This window comes from Theropithecus gelada, chromosome 8, assembly GCF_003255815.1.
Source record: "Theropithecus gelada isolate Dixy chromosome 8, Tgel_1.0, whole genome shotgun sequence".
Lineage (NCBI taxonomy): Eukaryota > Metazoa > Chordata > Mammalia > Primates > Cercopithecidae > Theropithecus > Theropithecus gelada.
In genome coordinates this window covers 8,484,205-8,509,552 of record NC_037676.1, presented here as the reverse complement: position 1 = coordinate 8,509,552, position 25,348 = coordinate 8,484,205, and the positions used below count along the sequence as shown (strand labels likewise).

Here is a 25,348-nt window from a genome sequence, read left to right as displayed (position 1 = left end):
AAAAGGGGACAACAAATTCCAAATGACTATAGTGACAGATGTATTTTCTGATAAAAATAAGACAATAATCTACAAAAATAATTTCAGGTGCATATGCTATTAATGGCATCATATTTAAATGAGCTTTGTCTATAAAACAGCAGTAACTGAAAAAAATGAAAGTAATATGTATTGTGGTTAGTATTTACAACATCACACTTACACCGGAAAATAGAAACTTTCATGTAATACTAGTGGAAGTATAAAGTAGTAGAATCACTTTGGAGGGCTATTTGGTAATATCCAGTAAAACTGAAGGTTCAATTATATTTCTATGAACCCTAGCACATGTGTGCAAGTATTATTTATATAGTGAACATGTGTATTCTAGCACGATTTCTCATGGTAAATTTTAGATCAAACTAGTAATTTGGAGTTTTAAAAAAGAATTGAAGATTCCATGAAAAAGAATTAGATTCACACAGCATTAAAATTAACAAACTAGCTATACACATATCCACATAAGTAATTCTTAATATAACAGATTATTACTAAAAATATATATTTAGAGATAAATATAATAGGATAACAATTACATAAAAAATAAAAAATGCGACATATAAAATGTGTACATGTAGATGATAGAGAAATAGTTATAAAACATGCATAACCATGACCCATACAACTCCAGTTTCAGAATACTAACTTCCTCTAGGAGAGGCACAAGTGGAATTGGATGTGGGTGAAACTTCCAAATTTACCTGTACACATTGCTTCTTTATAAGACAAGGGCCTAAAGTAAATTTGACAAAGGCCTGAAATGCATATCTAGTTTTTTCATTTTTCACCTGTCTATGGTATTTGAAATTATTTTTAAAACACTGAGACAATACAGTTAATACTGAATGTATAGGTAAGAAAAGAAAGCACAGTGGAGAGTCACCCAGCATTGCCCTCGTCACCATAACCCAAAGCCATTTATCAGGAGAAACTGCTTCATGGCACTGGAGCTGCCAACGACGCTACTCTGTCAATGAGCCCAACACGATCTCATCCTCGTAAACGCGCTCATGGCATTTTGCATTTCACAGTTCACTCCTAGGGAACACACTATGGACTGGGAGAAGGCGGCTCTTGCTGTTGTTCATAATACAAATGCTATGAAGTAAAGTGACACCTGTCTTTGTTGTTACACATAAAATTTGATTTGTGCAAAGATGCTGAGAAACCACACTCCACTCCCTGTGGAACTCCCAGTCAGAGCAGTTCTCATGATTTGTTTCAAGTAAGACTGTATGGACTAGACTGGGTCCCCCTCAAATTTACACATTGAAGTTCTAACCCTCAGGACTTGGAAATGCGACTTGAAAGAGAGAGAGGGAGGGTCCCTGAAGACATAACTAAGGTTAAATGAGGCAGTATGGGTGGGTCCTAATCCAATATAACTGGTGTCTTTCTAAGAAAAGGAGATTAAGACAGTCACACCCTGAGTGGGGGCCATATCTGCAAGCCTGGGAGGCAGGCTTGGAGGAGAGTCCTGCCCTGCCCACCCCGTGAGCTTCAAGGTTCAGCATCCAGAACTGTGCGAACAGAAATTTCTGTTGAGGCCGGGCGCAGTGGCTTACACGTGAAATCCCAGCACTTCGCGAGGTAGAGGCGAGTGGATCACCTGAGGTCAGAAGTTCGAGACCAGCCTAGCCAATATGATGAAACCCCATCTCTACTAAAAATACAAAAAATTAGCTGGACGCAGTGGCAGGGTCCTGTAATCCCAGCTACTCAGGAGGCTGAGGCAGGATAATTGTTTGAACCTGGGAGGTGGAGGCTGCAGTGAGCCGAGGTTGTGCCATTGCACTCCAGCCTGGGCAACAAGAGCGAAATTCTGTCTCAAAAAAAAAAAAAAAAGAAAAGAGTCTGTTGAAGCCACTCAATTTATGGCACTTTGTCATGGCAGCCCTAGGAAAGAAGTATGAAACAAACAAACGAACAAAAAACCACAACCCAAAACTAGCATATTAAATAACTGGGCAACGCTGACTTTGGTCAGAGTGAAGGAGGAGGAGAAGAAATGATATTAATAGTTCTCACTGTGAAAAATGTCATGGCTAAATTTCCTGTGAGATGCCCTGCAAAAGAGTGGCTTGTATTTCATAATCAAAGACAGAGTGTGTTTGGTATGTTGGTTTGCTTATTTGGTGTTTAAAAGGATAATGTATGTTCTGAGATAAAATGCCACTGGGAAATTAATTAACCTGAATTTGTGATGTTTTGAAATGTCGTTTTTAATGACAGAACTCAAGATTAGGTTTTTTTTTTTTTTCTTTTTTGAGACAGAATCTTGCTCTGTCTCCCAGGCTAGAGTGCAATGGTTCAATCTTGGCTCTTTACAACTTTTGCCTCCCAGGTTCAAACGATTCTCCTGCCTCAGCCTCCTGGGTAGCTGGGATTACAGACGCCCGCCACCATGCCCAGCTAATTTTTGTATTTTTTAGCAGTTAGACACGGTTTCGCCATGTTGGCCAGGCTGGTCTCGAACTCCTGACCTCAGTGATCCAGTCACCTTGGCCTCCTGAAGTGTTGGGATTACAGGCGTGAGCCACCAAGTCTGGCCAATTATAGGTATTCTTAATCCAGCATCTGAACCCTCATTACGTTCTATCTGTTCTCTTTGTCTAAAATGTAACTAACCTTCTAGAAAGACTAGTCTTTAAAAGCACACATTCAAATTGGCATGTGCAGAAAAACAGCACAGCAGTAAAGGAAGGTATCCATTTCTGTTACCAAAGTGGAAACTAAGTATTCTACCAGTGTACACTGTAATTTTAATTTTGACAGTCTTCTCAATCGAGTTTCATTATGATTAAAACTGTGTTTTAAAAAGCATTATGGGATATCCACTACTTAAGCCACAGAGAGTAATATACGCTTGAGATAATAAAGTCTAAAATCAATATATTCAACAACATGTTTTTTGGTCAACCTATGAACTATAAAAGAGCCTGTCTTACAAAAAAAAAAGAGAGATACGAACCTGACATTTACTGCAACAAAAATATCATCGCTTAAAAAAATTCATATAAAACTCTAACCTTTCACTTTGCAGAAAAAATTTTAAGACCAGAACAATCCTAGTCATTGATCTCTGATAATTTTGACAGCAAGTATTATGCTATTGTCTCTAATGTCTATTTTGCCTGTTGTTTATAATGGCTATGATCTGTCCAAATTTGTAGGAGATCAAATTGCAAGCCATGAGTGCATAAATTATTGATAAATATTTTGCTCCTGAAAGTAAGAGACTTAAAAGCACGGCCAGCTATATTTCAGTTCAACTACTGTGAAACAAAAGAACATGCGTAAGTTCAAAATAATTATTTAAATATATTTTTATGTCCTTTGTAGGGATATATATGTCTATATATACACAAACACAAACACAGACATGCAGCCTGTGAGGCTGGATACTCTACATTTTAATTTTCGCATAATACCTAATAGGCCTCAAATGGAGTTTACCTCCCTTCCTCCTCAACAAGAGAAACCCCATTTTTTTTTTTTTTGAGATGGAGTCTTGCTGTGTCACCCAGGCTGGAGTGCAGTGGCCGGATCTCAGCTCACTGAAAGCTCCACCTCCCGGGTTCATGCCATTCTCCTGCTCAGCCTCCCGAGTAGCTGGGACTACAGGCGCCTGCCACCACGCCTGGCTAATTTTTTGTTTGTTTGTTTGTTTTTGTATTTTTTTAGTAGAGGCGGGGGTTTCACCGTGTTAGCCAGGATGGTCTCGATCTCCTGACCTCGTGATCTGCCCGTCTCGGCCTCCCAAAGTGCTGGGATTACAGGCTTGAGCCACCGCGCCCGGCCGAGAAACCCCATTTTTATACTTGCCTAATGAGTTCCTTCTCTCTACTCTACAGACTAAAGAAAAGTTGTAAATAATGCATGTTTGTTTTACTATACATATTAAAAAAGCCATGCTCTGAAAATGAAAATACTGCTCTCCAGTTCTCTGTTTCTATATATAAAAATGTAGGTTAATTTCCAAGTTATTAATTCATTTTTGAAAATACATTAATGGATTCAGTGATGTCTATCCACACAAGCAATTTGATTCGTCACCTCAGTAAAGTGAATACAAACACACATCAAATCAATTAGAATCATTTATTTTTCTCACTGAATTGACTGTTATTTATCTGAACTCAATGACAAATCTGTCAAAATATGTGAAAACCCTGTTATTATGTACAGCCATAATTGTATCTGGTCTAATTTTCTGGGCTATGATGGTTTTACACAAAGAGAAATATTAACATTCCTTCCATTTCAAATTGACAATTCAACCACATATTACTTTTAATCATATCACTGCTAAAATTTTTATTCAAATTGCATAAAATCATAAGACTATTGTTGAAAACATATTGCACGTGTTCAGTTAACCATATTTCACCATTTTAAAGAATCACACTTTAAAAACTCCTGTAGCGTTTCTCATCTAGAAATCTCTGTGAGCCATTATTTTTACTTATTTCTAGTAAAATAATGATTAAAATACCTCTAGGCCTAAGTTTCCTAAAATATCTTGTGAATTGATATTACATATAGGAGAGAGAGAAAGAGCTATTGAGATCATCTTCTCTAAACCACCATGTGAAAAAATTAAGTGGCTCACGCCTGTAATCCCAGCACTTTGGGAGGCCACGGCAGGCGGATCACGAGGTCAGGAGATCGAGACTATCCTGGCAAACACGTGAAACGCCATCTCTATTAAAAATACAAAAAATTAGCCGGGCGTAGTGGTAGGCGCCTGTAGTCCCAGCTACTCGGGAGGCTGAGGCAGGAGAATGGTGTGAACCCGGGAGGTGGAGTTTGCAGTGAGCCGAGATCGCGCCACCGCACTCCAGCCTGGGCGACAGAGCGAGACTCTGTCTCAAAAAAAAAAAAAAAAAAAAAAAAAAAAAAATTAAATAACGGTTAAAGAAAATTCGGTACACTTTCAGGGTGTCTTGCTTAGTATTCTAACTGTTTGAAAAGTGACAACGTTAACAATTGTGTGGGTTGGCTGTGTCTCCTCCCAAATCTCTTCTTGGATTGTATCTCCCACAATTCCCTCGTGTCGTGGGAAAAACCTGGTGGGAGGTCACTGAATCATGGGGGTGGATCTTTCCCATGCTGTTGTCCTGATAGCAAGTCCCACAAAATCTGATGGTTTTAAAAACGGGATTTTTCCCTGCACAAGCTCTCTCTCACGCGCGCACGTCCGCTCTTGCTCTCTCTCTCTCTCAGGACTGCCACCGTCCATGTAAAATGTGACTTGCTCCTCCTTACCTTCCACCATGATTGTGAGGTCTCCCCAGCCACGTGGAACTGTGAGTCCATTAAATCTCTTTTTCTTCCTAGGCTTAGGTATGCCTTTATCAGCAGCATGAAAATGGACTAATACAGCACAACAATCATATGGTAATGTTTTACAGACCACTTGATCTCTTGAGAATGTACAACCCCAAACTAGTTTCTTTCGTGTTTGCTTTGGGAAAACATAAGTTAACTCAAGAGTATATTCAAGCCTTTATGTTACTAAAACATCATAATAGTGTTTTTATGAATGATACGGAGGTCACTGATATACAAAGATTAAAGAAACTTACCGTCAAACACTTCCAGTGCATCAAATTGCTTTTCACTTTGAAATGTGTCCACAAAGATGGTAATGTTGTAGTTGGGTTCCACTTTAATACTCCAAGAGCAAGTCTGGGAGTTAAAATAATTACCAGGATACCCTGGACTGAGAATGACTCCCGATGATCCAGTCCGGACTTCATTTGCTGGGCATTGGGCTGGAGAGAAAAGTACCAGCAAAGGTTTGCTTTAATAAAATGATTCCAACTTCCATAGGATAGTTTCTATCCCTGTATAAACAAGCCAGTGAAAGGAAAGAGGTATCTTATTGAGCTCTGGCCAAATTTAATACCGGTTGCAAACACAGAGGGAGAGCAACATTGAATAATCATGAGAATTGTGCATCTTTCTCTTTGCAGCTCTCTCCACTCAGCCTGCACACTCCTTCGGCCCCTGCAACTCCCACACACCTTAATTTAGGGTAGGTGCATCATGGATTTCATTATACAATGCAAGATTTCCTAACTCTACTACAAAGAAGAACCTCACCATTTCAAAATAGTATTACAGAAATACGGTGAAATGTTATGCAATAAGAAAAGAAAACTCATATTTATCTTGGCTTTAAATATACAGTAGTACCCCCTTATCCTCAGGGATACATTCCAAGAGTCCCAGTGATGCCTGATGCTGCAGACAGTCCAGAATCGTATGTATCCTGTCGTTTCTGGTACAATCACATTATACAGGGCAATGGATATGCTGGACAAAGGTGGGATTCATGCCCTGGGTGAGACATAGCCCAGGGATGATGACAGATTTCTTCAGGCTATTTGGAACAGTGCAAAAATTTAAATGCGTTGTTTATTTCTGGAACTTTTCATTTAATATTTTCAGACTGTGCTTGATCACAGGTAACTGAAATTGCAGAAAGGGAAACCTTGGATCGGGGGTTGGGGGGACTACTATACTTAGCATAGTAATATTTAAATGTTGGATGTGATTGCTCAGGACCCTGGGAAGAGGAAGAATTAGAGACCTGGTCTCAATCCCACGTGGGACACCTCAGCAGGAGCCCTGATTCCTAAAGGATGAATTAATTGTAAATACATTATGAAGATACTGTGGATACATCATATCTTTTCTCCTCTTGCTTTTTTAAAAAATTATTATTCAACTACTTCCAGTTTAATCAACATAAAAATAATCTGCAGAGATCTGGACATGCAAAACAAAACACCAGAGTCTCCTAATTAGTAATTTCTCTCATCACTAAATTATCTTCCAGAAATAGGTTGTGTATAAAACTATTAAAGGAAATTTTTTTCTATTATTGGTAATGGTTCATAAATAAAAAAGGTATACCAAAATCACTTGTAGAGTGCTGAGAGTTCTATAGTTAATCACCTTTTCCTTAATGAAAAATAACTTTTGTTAAATTTATTTACTGAGTTATCGCCTTTTAACTAGTTAAATGTGTGCTATTTATACATACATTTCAAGATAGAAACTTGTCACACAGATGAGCGAAGCTTAGGTTATGTGTTTTTATTAAAGTAACTGCCTTCTGAAAGGTAATTTATTTCCTATTTTCTTCCATTTATCTTAGTATTCTAATTAAGATCTATTTTAAAATTTAGAAAATGTTTAGACATAAGACCACCAATCATAAAACATTTCATAGAACTCTTTAAATAACATGTATTTTAGGTGAGATTTAAAAAATATTTACAATGATAAATTAATGGCAATCATATAAACTAAAATAATCCTAATCAGAACACACAGATTGAAATAACTGAGTTAAAGGTATAATTTTCCTCTGTGATGGCGGCCTCATCACTTTGTAACATACACGATGCCCATTCAAAGTTAATGTGATATTTTAAGAAAGAAAAAATAATGAAATTAGGGTTCGTGCCTGTGTGTATCTGTGCAGGCCAGGACCTCAAGTTTTAGAAGCTCCACAGACCTGCCTTGACTTTGCAATACAGGGCTTTTCTTGGCTCTAAGTAGAGGGTAATAATAGCTCCCCCTCAGGGTTCTAATTAGAGCCAATATATGCAATTTTTTTTTTTTTTTAAATCTAAAGCACTATGTGGGCAGAAACTGTTGTAAGGACTAGGGATGATCACACCACATGCCTACCTTTTCATAACTGTTAGGGACAAACTGCCCCAAAAAACTTCTTGGCACTGGTGACACTCCCCACAAACCCCTCTGTACTGCCCACCCCTCCCCTGAATGCCCTGCACTTCTTCTCCGTGCTGTTCACCGTTCCCCCAAGCCTCTTTACATTTCTTTTTTTTCTTTTTTTTTTTTTTTTTGAGACGGAGTCTCGCTCTGCCGCCCNCTTCTTGGCACTGGTGACACTCCCCACAAACCCCTCTGTACTGCCCACCCCTCCCCTGAATGCCCTGCACTTCTTCTCCGTGCTGTTCACCGTTCCCCCAAGCCTCTTTACATTTCTTTTTTTTCTTTTTTTTTTTTTTTTGAGACGGAGTCTCGCTCTGCCGCCCAGGCTGGAGTGCAGTGGCCGGATCTCAGCTCACTGCAAGCTCCGCCTCCCGGGTTCACGCCATTCTCCTGCCTCAGCCTCCCGAGTAGCTGGGACTACAGGCGCCCGCCACCTCGCCCAGCTAGTTTTTTGTATTTTTTAGTAGAGACGGGGTTTCACCGTGTCAGCCAGGATGGTCTCGATCTCCTGACCTCGTGATCCGCCCATCTCAGCCTCCCAAAGTGCTGGGATTACAGGCTTGAGCCACCGCGCCCGGCCGCCTCTTTACATTTCTAAGCCTTATCCAAGTGCTGAGGAGAAGCCAGCAGACTTCACTCATCAGACCTTACTACAATAAGCAAACCCTAATTACAAACCATCCAGACCACACAGAGGGAGGTCATGAGAAGCATGAACAAACTTTACCTACACCCTCCTCTAAGTTTCTTCCTCTAGCTGCTACCATAAATGTCACAAGGTAATATATGGCAAAGTTAACCAACAAACAACCCTAGGGTTTCTCTCCCCCATATAAACCCCTCATTCTGTAAGCTCAGGGCTGCCTCCTCTGTCTGTGGTGGAGAGCTGGCAGGTTCGATAAACTTACTCACCTGACTTTGGGTCTATTTGTCCTTTCTCTCGGCTGACCTCATACTAACACAAAAATGCTACCAGACGGCGTCTCAGTTTGTGGGATTACACTTGAAAAATAGTTAGCCAATCTCTCCGCCCAGTGTTTTTATGAGGACTGAGATTTTGTAACTGCAGCTATAGTTATCAGATGACATTGGAACTTCAGGCCATCTGGAAGTAAGAAACCTTTACCGAGCTGCTAAAATCCACCTGAAAAACTATTTGCACATCCTGGAGTTTGACAGCAACGCAGTGATCTAACCCAGAAGTAGCATTTTAAGCATAGCCATTCTTATTCCTGTTATATTTGAAATGCTGATTTTGTTTCTTAGGAAAGACAAAATGAAAATATAAGCAATTTGTTATATAATTCCCATTAGTTTACAGAGGACCCCCAGTTTCTACAATTCTCTCTGACCTAAGGAGGTAGGAGGTAATGGATAGACAATTTGTACCGTTTTCCATTTGTATCATTTATCATTTCTATCACTTTTCTTACAACATTTAGCAATACTTTTTTGAGTTATACATATTGTTTTCAAAATTCATTTGGGTTTTTTTTGGTGTTTTGAGGTTTTGTTTTGTTTTAGTTTTTTTTTTTTTTTTGAGATGGAGTCTCGCTCTGTCCCCCAGGCTGGACTGCAGTGGCCGGATCGAAGCTCACTGCAAGCTCCGCCTCCCGGGTTTCCGCCATTCTCCTGCCTCAGCCTCCCGAGTAGCTGGGACTACAGGCGCCCACCACCTCGCCCGGCTAGTTTTTTGGATTTTTTAGTACAGAAGGGGTTTCACCGTGTTAGCCAGGATGGTCTTGATCTCCTGACCTCGTGATCCGCCCGTCTCGGCCTCCCAAAGTGTTGTTTTGTTTTTTAATTTGTTTGTTTGAGAAGGGTCTCACTCTGTCACCCAAGCCAGGCTGGAGTGCAGTGGCAGGATCACGGCTCACCACAGCCTTGACCTCCCAGGCTCAAGCGATCCTCCCATCTCAGCTGCCCGAGTAGCTGGGACTACAGGCACACACCACCGCTCCTGGCTAATTTTTGTATTTTTATTTTAGATATATTGTTTTGCCATGTTGCCCAGGCAGGTCTCCAACTCCTGGGCTCAAGCGATCCTTCCCCCTCAGCCTCCACCGTGCTCGGACTAAGAGGCATTTGGATGTGTTCATCCATGAGCGAAAATGGTTTTGTTTGTTTTCTTGTGTTTCTTCTGCTCTTTCATATGGAACCGCTCCTTCTGCTCAGTGTTATAAACTGTTGCGTGGAGCAATATACCCACTTGGAATGGGAGGGCTTAAAGGGACTACAGTGTGATCCTATAGCTGAGACGTTTATTTCTTAGCAGCAATCACACATTAGAAAACAATTGTGTCTCCACTCGAGAATCTGGGAAGCCTCTCACCATAAGGGCGCACCTGCTTAGAGCGTCTGTCAAAAACACACCTGAAAGCTGCCTCTCTCAGACACCACCTGTGCTTTGAGCTATCATCCTTCTGCACAATGTTAGTGCCCCAGCATTTTTAAAAAGAAAAATAAAATGTGAGGCTTAAAACCCAAAGCATCTTATTCAGCGCATTTCATAGGCCTTCAGCAAAAGTAATAGGAGATGAGGATTAGTACTCTAGATTAATAGCATAAATTGGGATTTATGAGTAACTAAGATTAATTCTTAAAAGCACCCATAGGTATGACAGAATTGGAGAAGGCGAGTCCTCTGTGAACTAGGGGAAAGGCTGCCCCAGGACCCTTGTGACGCCTGCTGTTATCCCTCACACAGAAGGAAGCCGGAGCTGGGCAGCAGCGGTTTTTATGTCGCCTCCGTCTGCTGCTTTCCCAAATGGTCATTATCAGAAGGTCTGAATCTCCTTAATGTTCATTGAAAATGCAAGTTTTTTTTTTTTCTAAAGAGATGAATATTCTAAAAACTATTGAAGGATCCCCCATGGTCCACAGGATGAAGAAACCTGACTTTGAAGACCTTTAAAGTCAGGTCCTAGTTTAGGTTTCCAGCCTGATTTAATTTACTACTTCTTCCCCCAAAACACCGTAAGAGCAAGCAGTAGGAAGCCATCCCCTCCTTTTTCCTCAACGCTGCACCCTCCTTTGTGTTTTCAAACCTTTGTTATTAATTCTCTTCACTTTTTGAAACACTTCTTTTTTCCTTAACAGGAGAAAAGCCACTTCTGCGACGTCTCTTACTCAGGTTTTTCTGCATTAAGATGAGTGTCCAGCACAGTAACATCTTCATATAATGCTGACTTTCAAAGAACAATGCACGCTCCTTGTTTCCCTAAAATTGGTGATAATTTTCTTTTTCTCTTCTTTTTTTTTTGACAGAGTCTTGCTCTGTTGCTCAGGCTGGAGTGCAGTGATGCAATCTTGGCTCACCGCAACCTCCGCATCCGAGGTTCTAGCGATTCTCCAGCCTCAGCCTCCAGAGCAGCTGGGATTACAGACGCCCGCCACCACATCTGGCTAATTTTTGTATTTTTAGTAGAAATGGGGTTTCACCATGTTGGCCAGGCTGGTCTCGAACCCCTGACCTCAGGTGATCCTCCCGCCTCAGCCTCCCAAAGCGCTGGGAGGGTGATAATTTTCAAAACACAACTTCTAAAAGTGTGGTTATGACATTTGAAGAAGATAGACTAATAGCTAAAATAATTTTTCTGAAGAATTTATTGGGAGATGGGCCCCCACTTGAGCACAATCGAATCAATCGAATAGTAGAAAAGTTACTTAAAGAGACAATAATTAAGTGCTTCAGTGATTCAGGATTTGGGAAGAGACATCTGGGGTCCTATTTCCTGTTTGTTTTCAAATGATGAGCTGTTTAGAGAACGACAGCTAAGATCACTCTCTGTTTGTCTTCAGCAAATTGACCGGTGACTTGAAAGAGAAGAGAACGAGGTAATCCTGTGTGCCTCCTGAGGAGTGGAGTGGGGTGTGGGGACCTTCGAGGTGAGTGAAAGTTGGTGAAGTTTGTCTGCAGAACACTCCCTGTAAATGTCTGTGACGACTGAGGAGATTTAGAGAATAACACACACGTTGTGTTGATTTCGACATGTGCCACTTAAAGATGGGACAGGCTGTGAGAAATGCATCCTTAGGGGATCACGGCACCACGCAAAGATAACAGCATGCACTTCAGCGGCAGGCCAGTCTCACGCATGCAGGCCTCCATAACAACTGTGTCAGTACTAACGGAGTGTTCCAGTTAGACATTAAAAGCTGAAAGAGCCAGCGCTTTTATACAAAGACTGGAACAGAGTGTTCCAGGCAAATATTAAAAGCTGAAAGAGCCAGTGCCTTTATCCAGAGCCTGGAAGGTAACAAAGAGTTTCCCCAGGCTTCTCCTGGGCCTTGAAGCATGACCAGGTAACAAAGGAATTCTTCACAGGACCCTTTTAGGATTCAACAAGTTTTATTAGCAGCCTGAAGAAACTCCCCAGACCTCCACAAACAAGTTTATCGGGATCTACAGGAACACCCCAAACCTGTGTGATTTAACAGGAGACAAAACAAGGCTAATCACCCCAGCACTGGACCCATTTAGATTCAGTAAACTTACTGAGGCTCCAGAGGAAGGTCTTCAGGACTCAGACCTTAGTTATAAATTTAAAAAAGTTAATCACTTATGTCTTTAAATAAATGCACACTTACACATAGACATATAGCTTAGGAGGTATAAAAGCTCTAAAAAACTTTGTAATTTTGACTTGATCTGGTGATAATTTCCAGTCTTTCTCCCTGTAACCAGTTATAGAAATAAAAACTCTCTTCCTCCTCAGTTCATCTGCATCTCGTTATTGGGCCATGAAAAACAACAGCCCCACCCTCAGTCTGGTCCAGGAACACTTACACACACCCAGATGGTACAGCCTGCTACACAATGAAGCCATATGGTGTAGCCTATTGCTCCGAGACGACACACCTGCACAGCATGAGACTGTACTGAAGACTGTAGGCAACTGGAACACAAGGGTAAGTATTCTCGCATCTGAACACGTCTCAACATGGAAAAGGTAATGCGTTGCCCCGTAGCACTGCGACTGCTAGACGTCACTCGGTGGTGGGAATTTTCAGCTTCATTATAATTTACAGGACCACATTTATCTACACGGTCTGTCATGGATAAATGTCATGCAATGCATGATTGTTCTCTGTTCTTAGCTTGTCATGAATTAAACATCATTTAAATAAGAACTAGGTTCATCTGGAGAGGACACCCTAATCAAATTCCTTTAAAAAAATTTTTTTTAAAATGACGTAGTTTTGCTCTTGTTGCCCAGGCTGGAGTGCAATGGAACAATCTTGGCTCACTGCATCCTCCACCTCCCAGGTTCCAGTGATTCTCCAGCCTCAGCCTCCCGAGTGGCTGGGATTACAGGCATGTGTCACCACGCCTGGCTAATTTTGTATTTTCAGTAGAGATGGGGTTTCTTCATGTTGGGCAGGGTGGTCTTGAACTCCTGACCTCAGGTGATCTGCCCGCCTTGGCCTCCCAAAGTTCTGGGATTACAGGTATGAGCCACTGCGCCTGGCCAAAATTCCGTTTTTAGAGAAGCACATTTGATACATACGTATGCCTTTCTTCTCTTCTCAGCTAAGATCACCTTTACTTAAAGTCGTCTATTCTGAGAAACTTGAGGCTTTGTTTGTTGGGATTAAAATGTACCTTAAAAAATGCAAAGGTTTGCCTGAGTTCATTTTTATATAGAATGGCAGATGATGAACACTTTTTATATCCCCCCACCTTGAGGAAAGAACCCATATATAGACCATTGTTGCTCCTGGAAGATGGCACAGACGTTGGCTTTTTTCTAAGAAGATAATGACTTTGGTCCTGACTTTGCACCCAATGCAATCTCCACTTCTAAGTAAGGCAACCTAGAGGCATGGATTTTGATGACTTCCACAGCCTGTGGTCTGCTGAGCATTTAAACAGACAAGCAGGCTAAGGGTCTGGCCCTCTGCTCAAGTAGTGGTTTCCTGTAATCAATGGCTCTCATGTAGATACAACTTTAACGTTAATATTTTTTCAAAAAAAATCCAAGTTATTATGGATATTCGGTAATAATTCATTGCAAAATGTATGCCAATTTTTCTTCAGATGTAAAAGACTGTTTCTCTCTTTCAGGGTGCCTGGAATCCTGCCTCATTCCAGAATGAGAATGCACAAAGTTATCAGATCTTTTTTTTTTCTTTTTTCTTTCTTTTTGAGACAGAGTTTTGCTCTGTCTCCCAGGCTGGAGTGCAATGGCACGATCTCGGCTCACTGTAACCTCCACCTCCCGGGTTCAAGCAATTCTCCTGACTCAGCCACTCAAGTAGCTGGCTGCACTACTCAAGTAGATTACAGGCATGCACCACCATGCCTGGCTATTTTTAGTAGAGACAAGGTTTCTCCATGTTGGTCAGGCTGGTCTCGAACTCCCAACCTCAGGTGATCCGCCCACCTTGGCCTCCCAAAATGCTAGGATTACAGGTATGAGCCACCGCGCTCGGCCAGTTATCAGACCTTTGAAGAGGAGCCATTCACAGGTGTGAGCATCTGCAAAACTATTGCCAAGTTGATAGCTTTGCAAGGAAAACTTCCTTTTACAGGGAAGGCAGTTAACATTACAAAACACTCCAAAAGATAAATTCATTTAATATTCACCGAGTCTTTACCACAATCTCAAAAATACAGCAGATAAATCATCCTCTCTGTGCACAATGCAGGGAAGAGTGATTTGCTCAAAGCTGCCTGATTGACCGACTCTGGCTCCAGGTCCTGCCTTCCTAAATCGTAGGGGCCCTTTGAGCTGCATCACCCACCCTAAGGAATTACAAAAGTTGGATTCCTTGAAAGAGTCGCATTGCTTAAAAGCCCTACATCTGCACTTCATTATGATTTTGAAGGCATAAAAACTGTGCTAATTTGGAAAGCTTTTTGATAGGTGAACTAATGATGTTTCTGACTTACTTGCACATTTGAACTTATGTATAGTTTTTCAAGTCTTTTTTATTCAATGATACTTGAAAGTGGTGTCTATGAAACAATCTTTTAAAAGTAACCTATTTGTCTTCTAATAGATGAAATCAACAGATTCAGCCTCAGTATCTTGTTCTATTATTGTATATTGTCTATTTTCTTGCACATGGTCTACATATGCTAAACACATGTGAGAAAAACATGAAATGTACACATTTCATTGTTTATAAATTTACATCAAAATATTAAACATCAGCTAATTATATGCATGCTAATGCATTTACAGCAAAATGAAGTAATATTCAAAATTTGCCTTGAAATGCATCAAAAATATAGCATAGCTTAATAAATGGCTAGAAAAATAACAGATAGGCATGTGACAAAGGAAATACTTTGTAAGTTTTCTTAGTGGAAGCTAGGTGGTGTATATTAAGGTGTTAAATTATTCCGGTATTAAAATTATTTCAATTTTGCCATATTTGAACATTTACATGATAAATTGCTGTGAGAAACATGATTTCTTATTTGATATGGCCTTGGTTTATTTTCTAGGACTAGCTAAAAGAAAAAGCATCATTGGATATTTCTGTTAGCATGCTAGTTTCATTGCAATGGGATCAGAGCACAGATTAAGTGCAGGCTGGGTGCAGTGGTTCATGCCTGCAATCTTAGCAATTTGGGAAGCTGAGGCAGGGGGATCGCTTGAGTCCAGAAGTTCAAGACCAGTCTGGGTAACATGGTGAAAACCTGTTTATATATATAAAAAATTTTCAAAAATTAGCCAGGCATGGTGGTGCACGCATGTAGTCCCAGTTACTCAGGAGGCTGAGGCAGGAGGATCACCTGAGATGAGGGAAGTTGAGGCGGTGGTGAGCTATGATTGCACCACTGCACTCCCACCTGGGTGACAGAGTAAGACCCTATCTCCAAAATAAATAAAAAATAAATAAATTCACACCTCTACAAAGAAATGCACATTAATACAAACAATACAATTTTCCATGTTGAATAAGTTTATGTAGTTTTAGTATCAAACAGTGCATACCTTCACATGTTGGGAGAGAACCTTCAAACTGCAACTGGGAACTGAGCTTGCAGGTAAGAGTGTCGGTCCCCACCAAGGTGTACCCGGGGTGGCACTGGTACTTCACAAAATCTCCTAGAAGAGTCAATACAACAAACCAGGAATTTGTGTGTGACCTTCTGAGAGTGTGAAGGTGTTACACATATCAGACTACTTAATGAATTAAATCAACTAGCAAATCTTTTTAGAAACTGTGTCTGTATTTATTTTTAGTCTTTTAAAAGTAGTACCATTTTAAGTTCTTAATTTATAAAGATGCTCTATTAAGCTTAGCCGATATTAGTACTGAAATGATGGGCCAGCTTTTCTTCCTTGACTGATGCATTCACGTTGGTTCCCCTTCCCCAGTGATTGCAGATGGAAAAATAAAAAAATAAAAAAAAGGAAAATAGATGCTATGGTTTAAGCAAGATTGTAGAATCGAATGGCTTTACAGCATCCATGGAGACTCATGTCTGACCTTGGCCTACTTAGCACAATGTTCCAATTAACTAAGCCAGGGTGAGGACAGCAGAAATCGGGTCACATGGTTTGACCAGTGGTCTGAAACACAGGGCAGAGTTTTATAATTGGGACTGAAAAATCCTGGGTTACAATAATTATACTATAAACATATGACATCACTGCCTTCTCAGTATGACCAGAAGAGTATTTAATAAATTAGATCATTAATATAAAATGATAAAGCAGAAATCCTAAATATCATCACCAAATATTTTCTCTTATTATATCCCAGTTTCAAGGAAATGCTAATGTTATGTAATCATCCTTTTAGCCACGAATGATTAAGATTTTTCTCAAGTGCATGAATGTGTCCCCCTAACTAAATGCAGATATCTGCCCAAGTGTGTCTAGCAAATACGATTAGCAAATGTCGTAGAGGAAAAAAATGTTCAAAATCATATCAAAATTCAAATGGCAAAACAAAAAAAAATCATGGTAATGAAGAAGGACAGACATTTTCTATTTGACACACGACCTCTGCATAAGTTCTCAGCAATACTTTAAGGATAGTTTGCTTTTTGTTTTCGTTTTTGTTTCTCTGACAAATTACTCATTAACTTGTCTGAGTAATGATTACAATGAGAAGTGGGTGTAAAAAAATGTCGTGTTGAGTTCATGGTATTGTAATGAAGAAAATATTACCTATTTCAAAATCATCATCCTCAGTAAGCATTTCTGCCTGTGGAACCGCTGGGGGAGGTTGACATTTCTTGAGCTGAAATGCTAAATGATTAATGGAAAGAATAATAATAATTGCAATTACACTTGCTGAATAAACACAAGTATTACAAAAATTCACCTGACAGTTGTTATAATGCTTAAGTATGCTGACTGAAATGTCTATATTCATGAATCATAGTTTTATAAAATTCCCAAGCTTCAAATGTTCATATTATTATTTAATGCCAAAAAATAGTTAAAGACCAAGGAAAAAAGTATACAATTATTTTTTAAAGTATAGCATTTAAAGAAACACACTTTACAGATGTTTGGAATTTTGCAAGAAGAATGACTCAACAGTCAACCTGGCTCCCTGTCCATGTTTAGATTTGCTAACATTTGCCCTGTCCCTTGTCCCGAGGAGTTCTGTGGGTGGCAGTGTTCGTGAGAGATAAGCGATTGATTGATAGATGTTCTGCATACCATTTAGAGTGCATTCCCAGGATTATTGGAGGTTTGCTTTCACACCATTTATAGTTACATGACATTTGCTATAACATCTTATCTTGAGACAGGGATGAGTAAATCTATAGAAGGTACCAAATCTCTTTCGATGGTCTTCATCTCAGATTTTCATTTAGGATACATGTATCTTGGAATAAATCCAAGCTTGATATGATGTGAAAGAATAAAGATATCATTAAACAAAAAAAGGACCACAGGAAACAGTGGCCTCCAATGCAAGAGAATCATATACGCCCTTGGCTGAGTCAGGAAACTTCAGCAGGAAACACCACATGGAATTCTCAGTCTTAATTACCGGAGTGAAAATCAACTGACCGTGGAAATTGAGGACAAAGAAGCCTCCATTTGAAAAGTCGCTGTGGAACTTGAGCAAGACTTGGTTGGTGGAACTATATGCCGTTTCGAGGGCTGTGTTGCCACTGAAAACTCCCAGCTGGGGTGAGTTCTGATCGGGACCGTCCCTAGAAAGACAGAAAGAGGCGGCCGTCTAAGTATATTTACTTCTGAGTGAGATTAATGGAAACTTTGGCTAATGAATTGATTTTTTTTATAAAAGCAATAAAACATATCCACTCTCTGGATACTGTCTTTGTAAACACCAAGATGTTGAATTTCCACAAAGTTGAGGAACCCTCCAGTCTCTGTCTTTCATTAGTGTTCAGCAGGCGCTCAGCACTGGTCAAATGTCAACAGCAGCGCGCCTTTCCTCATCCATGTTGCGTGATTTTTGTCATTGTTTCATCAAGCATAAAGGGAGTTTTGTAAGCACTCTTTCTTTTACCAGAAAGAGGTAAAATTGGCCAGTCACGGTGGCTCTCACCTTGAATCCCAGCATTTTGGGAGGCCAAGGTGGACAGATCACCTGAGGTCAGGAGTTCAAGACCAGCCTGGCCAGCATGGTCTTCTGCTTCTACTTGCCCTGGCCACTGGCTTCTGCTCCTGCTTCCACTGTGGGCTCCGACAAGAGTGCAGCCACACCACACACAACATGCACACACACATAACATACACGCCACACACACAGACACCACACACACAAACGCACATATAAGCCACACACAGACACCACACACACAAACACACATATAAGCCACACACAGACATACACAAGCCACACACACCACACATACACACCTATAGAGACACACATCACACAGATATACCCCACACACACCCACAAACACACATCCTCTACACACACACAGATACAGACACACAGACACAATTCTGCCTATTTCTACCATGCCGCAAAACCCCCATGTACTATGTGAAATTGATTCCCTATATCTCTGGATTTCGTTGAATTTCTTCTCTAGTATCTAAGAAGTTTATTCTAAATATGTGCCCTGTATATAAATGGCATATGTATGCTAAGTCAGAATTGTTTATCATGATTACAGATATTTTGACTTGAGAGTTTCTCATACCAAACAGCAATGTAATCGTTCACAGCTTCCGTCTGTAACAGGGTGAAGTTGATGTAAACTCCGTGCCCGGGAGGCACCGTGATGAGCCAAATGCAGTCTTTCAGGATCGGATACTCATCAGGAAAGCCAGGGGAGTAGATGGTGCCATTCTGAGAAGTTACATTGTACCCACAAGGGGCTGCGAAGGAAGCCAAGAAAAAACAAATGCCATACAGCTGATTTTAGAAAGTAGAAAGCTAAATATTTGACTCCAAAGTACCTTAGCCAACATTTTTCCTGAAGGGAAGTAAGTGAGAAATATTTCTGATGACTGTTTTGTCAAAATTACTCTCCTAAAATTTGAAGACCTTAGAAGAATTATATGTCTAAGCTAAGTTATCTCAGTTTTATTTAATATATTCTCCATATCTTCAAAATTCCTTTAGGACAAATTTATTCTAGGACTCAAATAAAATCCTTAGTTATCATCTGTGACCTGCTGATAACCCATTCGAGTGTCCAGCACAATGAATTATGGGGAAAGTATTCATAACTATGTAACTGCTTTTTCTAACTCACACCGCTAGACCCTATTTACAAGTCATCTGAAACAGTTTTATCTAAGTCTATTTGCCTTAAAACAAAAACATTATCAATTCTTTACTTATCTTACTTCTTCAGATATATACCTGAAGAAGTAAGATAATGTAATGCAAGATTATGTAAGTGATGTTTTATGGAAGCATTTCCAGTTTTTACAAGTGTTCAACAACTTGAAGAACTACCACAATACCCAATTTATTTTCATTTTTGTTAAGAAATGTATATTTATTATTTTAATGGTAATTATTTTATTTATGGAAAACGACATGTCCAAGTACTAATGGAATAACCTGAAATACAGTCTTTAATTCAAACATAGTGCATCAAAGTCATAAAACTTTAAACTTTGAAATCAAACCAACAGCTAAGAGGTGTGAGATGAGTGTTCACAACTCTCTTGAACCTTAAAGGGCTGCCAAAGATGGTATAGAATTTAGGTGGAGGAAAAAGGCCCAGATACACAAACAGATAAACAAAAGAAAAGTTTAATAACAAGTGAGAATATACCGTGAGGCAGGATATGATACATTGCTGAACCACTGAACCGCACAGATGTGTATTGATTTGAAAAGAACATTGGATTGAACCTGACTGGAGATTTGGATCCTTTCATCAGAAGAAAGGACTATATGTAGAGACTATTTTAAAAGTTTTACAGCATCATTATTACTAAGTGAGGTCTGGAGTCACACAAACCTGGATTTGCAAGCTGGAGAAGCAAATTACCCCTGGGAGCCTCCATTTCTGTAAATTCTATGAGGTCAGGGTCTGGGACACTCCTGAAGCTTGTCATCTGTAACATGGGACCATACGCCGGGCACGGTGGCTCACGCCTGTAACCCCAGCAGTTTGGGAAACTGAGGGGGGTGGATCACCTTAGGTCGGGAGTTCAAGACCAGCCTGGCTAACATGGTGAAACCCCAACTCTACTAAAAATACAAAAATTAGCCAGGCGTGGTGGTACACACCAGTAATCCCAGGTACTTGGGGGGCTGAGGCAGGAGAATTGCTTCAATATGGGAGGTGGAGGGTGCAGTAAGCCAAGATTGTGCCATTGCACTCCAGCCTGGGTGACAGAGAGAGTCTCTGTCTCTAATAATAATTAATAATAATAATAATGGGACTATAAACCACGCTGTCCCCATAACAAGCTACTTTGGTCTCCTGTTGGCAGTGCACTTTTCCTCCCTCCAGACGTCGAGGGAGTGTTCACATGCCTTTCTTCTATTTCCTGCCAAGGCAAATTTGTCTCTTCCTTCAAAACTCAACGCCTTATCACTGCCTCCTTAAAGTCTTTCCTGGTTGCTCTGGCTCTAGAGGTCCAGTATCTGCTCACAGACCACACAGCTCCCATGAGACTGTCAGCCTCTAGGAGACACGGTCTGCGTCTCCTCCTCCCACCCCAGCCGCTACCTCCTTTCATCAGTCCCTACTGTCTAGCTCGGATCATGATAAACAAATTGATGAATTGATGAATTAGAGAATAACCAGAAAGCACTTTAATAGCAAACTCATGAAACCAATTAGGCTGAAACCCTTTACGAGTGACTCCATGCTATTAATTTAGTGTGGACTTACAATGCTAAGGTTTCCCTTTTGCATTTCTGCTTTTCTAGTTGAATCTTGAAGTTATCTAACCACATTATAGATAGTAGCACCCTTCCTGTTGGGAAAACAAAACAAAAAGCCATCGTTCCCACGTCTTAAAGGGCAAAAGAAATGAGGTGGTGATTTTCTTGGTAGAACACATTCCTGATTCCAATATTCTTTATGCCACTGAATAGCTCTATGACATTGAGCAAGTCAGTGATTCTTGCCATGACTTATCTATGAAATCCAAATAACAAATCTTTTCAATCACTCCCTCAACAAGTATCTACTGAGAGTGTATTATGTACCAGAAAGGGTGCTTGGGGCTGGAGACGCCATAGTGAACCGTGGAGACCCTGTTGCTGCCTTTGTAAAAAGCTTACTGAACAGTGATGAAAAGAGATATTAAGCAAATACTACAGAAGTTTAAAATTCAACGGGTGCAAGTACTGTGAAGGAAAAGAAGAGACGCTCATCATCACATAAGATAATAACATTCTATCCGTGAGCACACAAAATTCTCTCAAAGCAAAATCCTGTTGCCCTCCCACTGGGTAGTCTAGAGATGAAAAAAAAGAAGACCCTAAAAAAACTGGAGTCAAAGTTTCCCCTCTCCTTTTCCCTGGCCTGATCTTTATCTAGTTCCAGAAAGTCTTTAGCCTCCCTGGAGTGGCATCAAAGGCATGCTTGCATTTCCCCAAGTGGTGGCGTCTCACTGAGCTCCGCAGAGACGCGGGCCTGTGATCTGCCTCCGCAGGAAGTGTGCGTGTCTCGGCAGGAAGCGCATCCCCGCTGCCTTCCTTTCCCTGGAGGTGGGCTTCAAAGTGGAGTCTGGAGTGAGATGAAGGAGGAAGCTCTGCGTGGAGCACAGCAGGTACCTCCCAGCTCCTCACCTGTCTGCCTGGGAGACTCTGGTCCGAGCCTGACCAGGAAGACAAGCAGCTGGCCATGGCATCAGCAACTGAAAGAGATGGAGAGGCCAAACTCCCTCCGGTCTCGGGAGCCATGGAGTAAAGAGACGCGCACGCATTTCCGTGCTCATGAATACCCGGATGTGCACGTGGGAGAGAGCATTGCGGTGCAAGGCGGTGGAGGAGGGAATTGCTGAAGCTGTTTGCTCATGTATTTTTCCAGAGAATAAGCACATAAAGATAACAAAGCAGCATATTTTGATCCAATTCTAGAGCCAGCAGTCGCTGTGTTCAAAGTGATGGCAGTGATGTCTAAGTTGAATGTCATGCCCAATGGCAAACTAGCCCAGGTACCCTGGCACCACTGACCTCCCCCACAGCACCACTCTCTACCATTGCTTCAAACACCACCGAGGCTTCCCTTCGTTAATTGATATCCCTGAGAAGTGGGAAGGGGGGACCTTTGGTGGTTCACACACACAAAAGTGATGGGTATATGTGACTGACTCCTGCTCAGGTGTGAAGCCAGAGCTAGAAGATACCAGAAAATCAACTGGTGGGCTGGCACACATTGGCAAAGGAGGGCGGAGGTACAAGGAAACATCTCTTTATTGTGCTACCTTTTCCTCTCTTTATGCAATGTGACTTTCTGTGAAGAGAGATGGATAGGGCATATTAAGTGATGTTACATCAAACTAAAATTAAAACAGGCTGGCTGTGTGTGGCTCATAGCTATAATTTCAGCACTTTGGTAGGCTGAGGCAGGAGGATCATTTGAGCCCAGGAGTTCGAGACTAGTCTGGGCAATACAGGGAGATCCCATCTATTAAAAAAAAAAACAATAATTTTTTTTTTAATTAGTCATGCATGGGAGCACATGCCTATAGTCCCAGCCACATGGGAGGCTGAAGTGGGAGGACTGCTTGAGCCTGGCAGGTCAATGCTACAGTGAGCGGTGATTGCACTACTGCACTCCAGCCTGGGCAACAGACTGAGACCCCATCTCAAATAAATAAAGTAAAAACAAAATAATTTAAATTTTAAAACCTTGAATGTTTGCTAAGAGGCTTATCATTTATAGATGGTTTTCTCTAGAATTATGTTAAGTTTTTTGCCTAAACATTAAGAATATGAAAGAAATTCCATATTAAAAAACTAATAAATATACTTGGCATAAATATTAATATAAAATATAGTAAATATGTTATAATAAATATAAATATATATGTAAATATTTATTAATATAAAAATATCCTGACTCTTAATATATCCAGATACTGAAAGCTTAATCTCCCCTACCGTGTAGGGCACCAGAGTTATTTCTGCCATCATTTTTCTTCCTTCTCTTACTCTGGTTTCCTTAGAGGTATTTTCAGATAAGAAGCCAGAATGCACTGTCTTGGAAATTGTCGTTTGGTAATGGAGATTTTAAAAACTGTATTTGTGAATGTAAGTAAGAAAAATAAAGAGACAGAGTTGCATTCTTTACAGTTATTTTTATTCTCTATTACTGGGAAAGATTATTTTCTGTATTTACCAATCAACTTGGTAAGTCTTAATTTCAAAAAGTACGTATGTAATAATACATTGTTTAGCTGGTTGCATTTCTCATGTCAATTTTGCAATAAAATTGTTTTCTGCTTACAAAATCTGTCAAATTCAAAGAAGCTGCTAACATACCTATCACAACATATTACTTACATTAATAATTATCTCCGTCTATGCAGTTCCCCACTCTACACATACTAATGTATTTAAGTCAAGTTTGTTATGATAGTGTTTAAGATTTTTTTGATACCTAAAAGTATACTTTTATGCATAAACATTTCAGTTTCTTAAACATATTTTAACAATTATAACCCCAATTTTTTTTTTTCCTTTTTTTGAGATGGAGTTTTGCTCATGTCACCCAGGTTGGAGTGCAATGGTGCTATCTTGGCTCACTGAAACCTCCACCTTCCGGGTTCAAGCGATTCTTCTGACTCAGCCTCCCAGGTAGCTGGGTGCCCGCCACCACGCCTGGCTAATTTTTTTTATTTTTAGTAGAGTTGGGGCTTTGCCATGTTGGCCAGGCTGTTCTCAAACTCCTGACCTCAAGTGATCCACCCACCTCGGTCTCCCAAAGTGTTGGGATTACAGGCGTGAGCCACTGCACCCGGCCTCTATAACCTTTTTTTTTTTTTTTTTTTTAACTGAGACTTCTGTGTAATTATGTTACTGACAGAAAAATAATGTCTTGAATTTCTCAGGTAACTTTCAGAGACATTTTCTTTCATTTGTTTATTTTCATAGATATCATACTTTCAGATCACAGTTTTTCAGATAAATTTATACTGTATTAATTTCACGTAATAGATTCTTATGTAGCTTAATATGTATTTTCAGTATGTACATACAAATTGATTTCATATATACTTGTGAAGACTGATGCCTTAGGATTTAGAATTATTTCATTAATTATCCAAACCGGTCAATTTTTAATAAAGACATCGAGAAGTTGTTTAAAGTATCTCCATTTTTTTCTGAAGTTCTTTTGAAGTCTACAGGGCTGGACCTTTGAAGATGGTTTTTCAGTACACTTGACCTATATAGCAACCATTGATCCGAAATGATAAACCACTGTCAATTAATAAAATACATGTTACATGAAGATACTGGGTTGTCAGCAGTGTTTACTGCTGTCTCTGGGGAAGACTTAAGTGCCATATAACTGTGCCCAATAGGCATCTGAACAGCCTCCTCATTCTTATGAATCAATGACTTCTTTAAGAAATATAAAGTTTCACAAGTAAAGCACCTTTTGTGTTAAATAACAGCTTTTTTAATATGAAAAGGATATTAAATACACATTAGATGGTTCTTAGAAAATCCTTTATATAGGTCCTCTAATTTCTTTCAATATTTATGATCAACTTTTACATGAATCCTGTGTTTCAGTTTTTTAATTTGGTTTATGAGTATTGGTAAAAATAGAAATATAATAGTACAAATGCTTGTTTAGTAAAGAACTTGGCATGGACCAGAGAGATCTGGCCTCTGCGCTCACTCCTAGGCGGGGTCTTTGTGGAGTATGTAATTGGTCTGATCTAGCAATGCCAGGTGGGAGCTGGTTACACCAGAAAAACCAACCATGTAGCTTAGGCTGGGGCATGTGGGGCACAGCTGTCTACCTGGAGGCCAAGATCAGCCATTGGACATTCCATCCCTCAGTCCTGCCTACAAAGCAGAGCCCCACTAGAAACCTCAAAACTCAGACCCGAAGAGGTGACCAGGGTGATGGTCTTCTGCCTGTGGTCACATGGGGTTTCTGAGAGAGTGAGACATCCTCCTGGACTCTGCCACACGTGTCTTTTCCCTGGAAGATACT

At 40.3% G+C, this 25,348-nt stretch overlaps 1 protein-coding gene across 1 annotated transcript in view; it reads right to left on the bottom strand.

Moving 5' to 3' along the window:
* Positions 1-25,348, bottom strand: part of CSMD1 (CUB and Sushi multiple domains 1) — a 2,061,182-nt gene that overhangs the window by 151,241 nt on the left and 1,884,593 nt on the right. The window contains exons 42-46 of the mRNA XM_025393463.1: positions 18,899-19,076; positions 17,787-17,932; positions 16,929-17,009; positions 15,744-15,857; positions 5,628-5,816 (exon numbers count right to left, since the gene is read on the bottom strand). Coding sequence (XP_025249248.1) covers positions 5,628-5,816; positions 15,744-15,857; positions 16,929-17,009; positions 17,787-17,932; positions 18,899-19,076 — 708 coding nt within the window. The remainder of the gene's footprint in view (positions 1-5,627; positions 5,817-15,743; positions 15,858-16,928; positions 17,010-17,786; positions 17,933-18,898; positions 19,077-25,348) is intronic.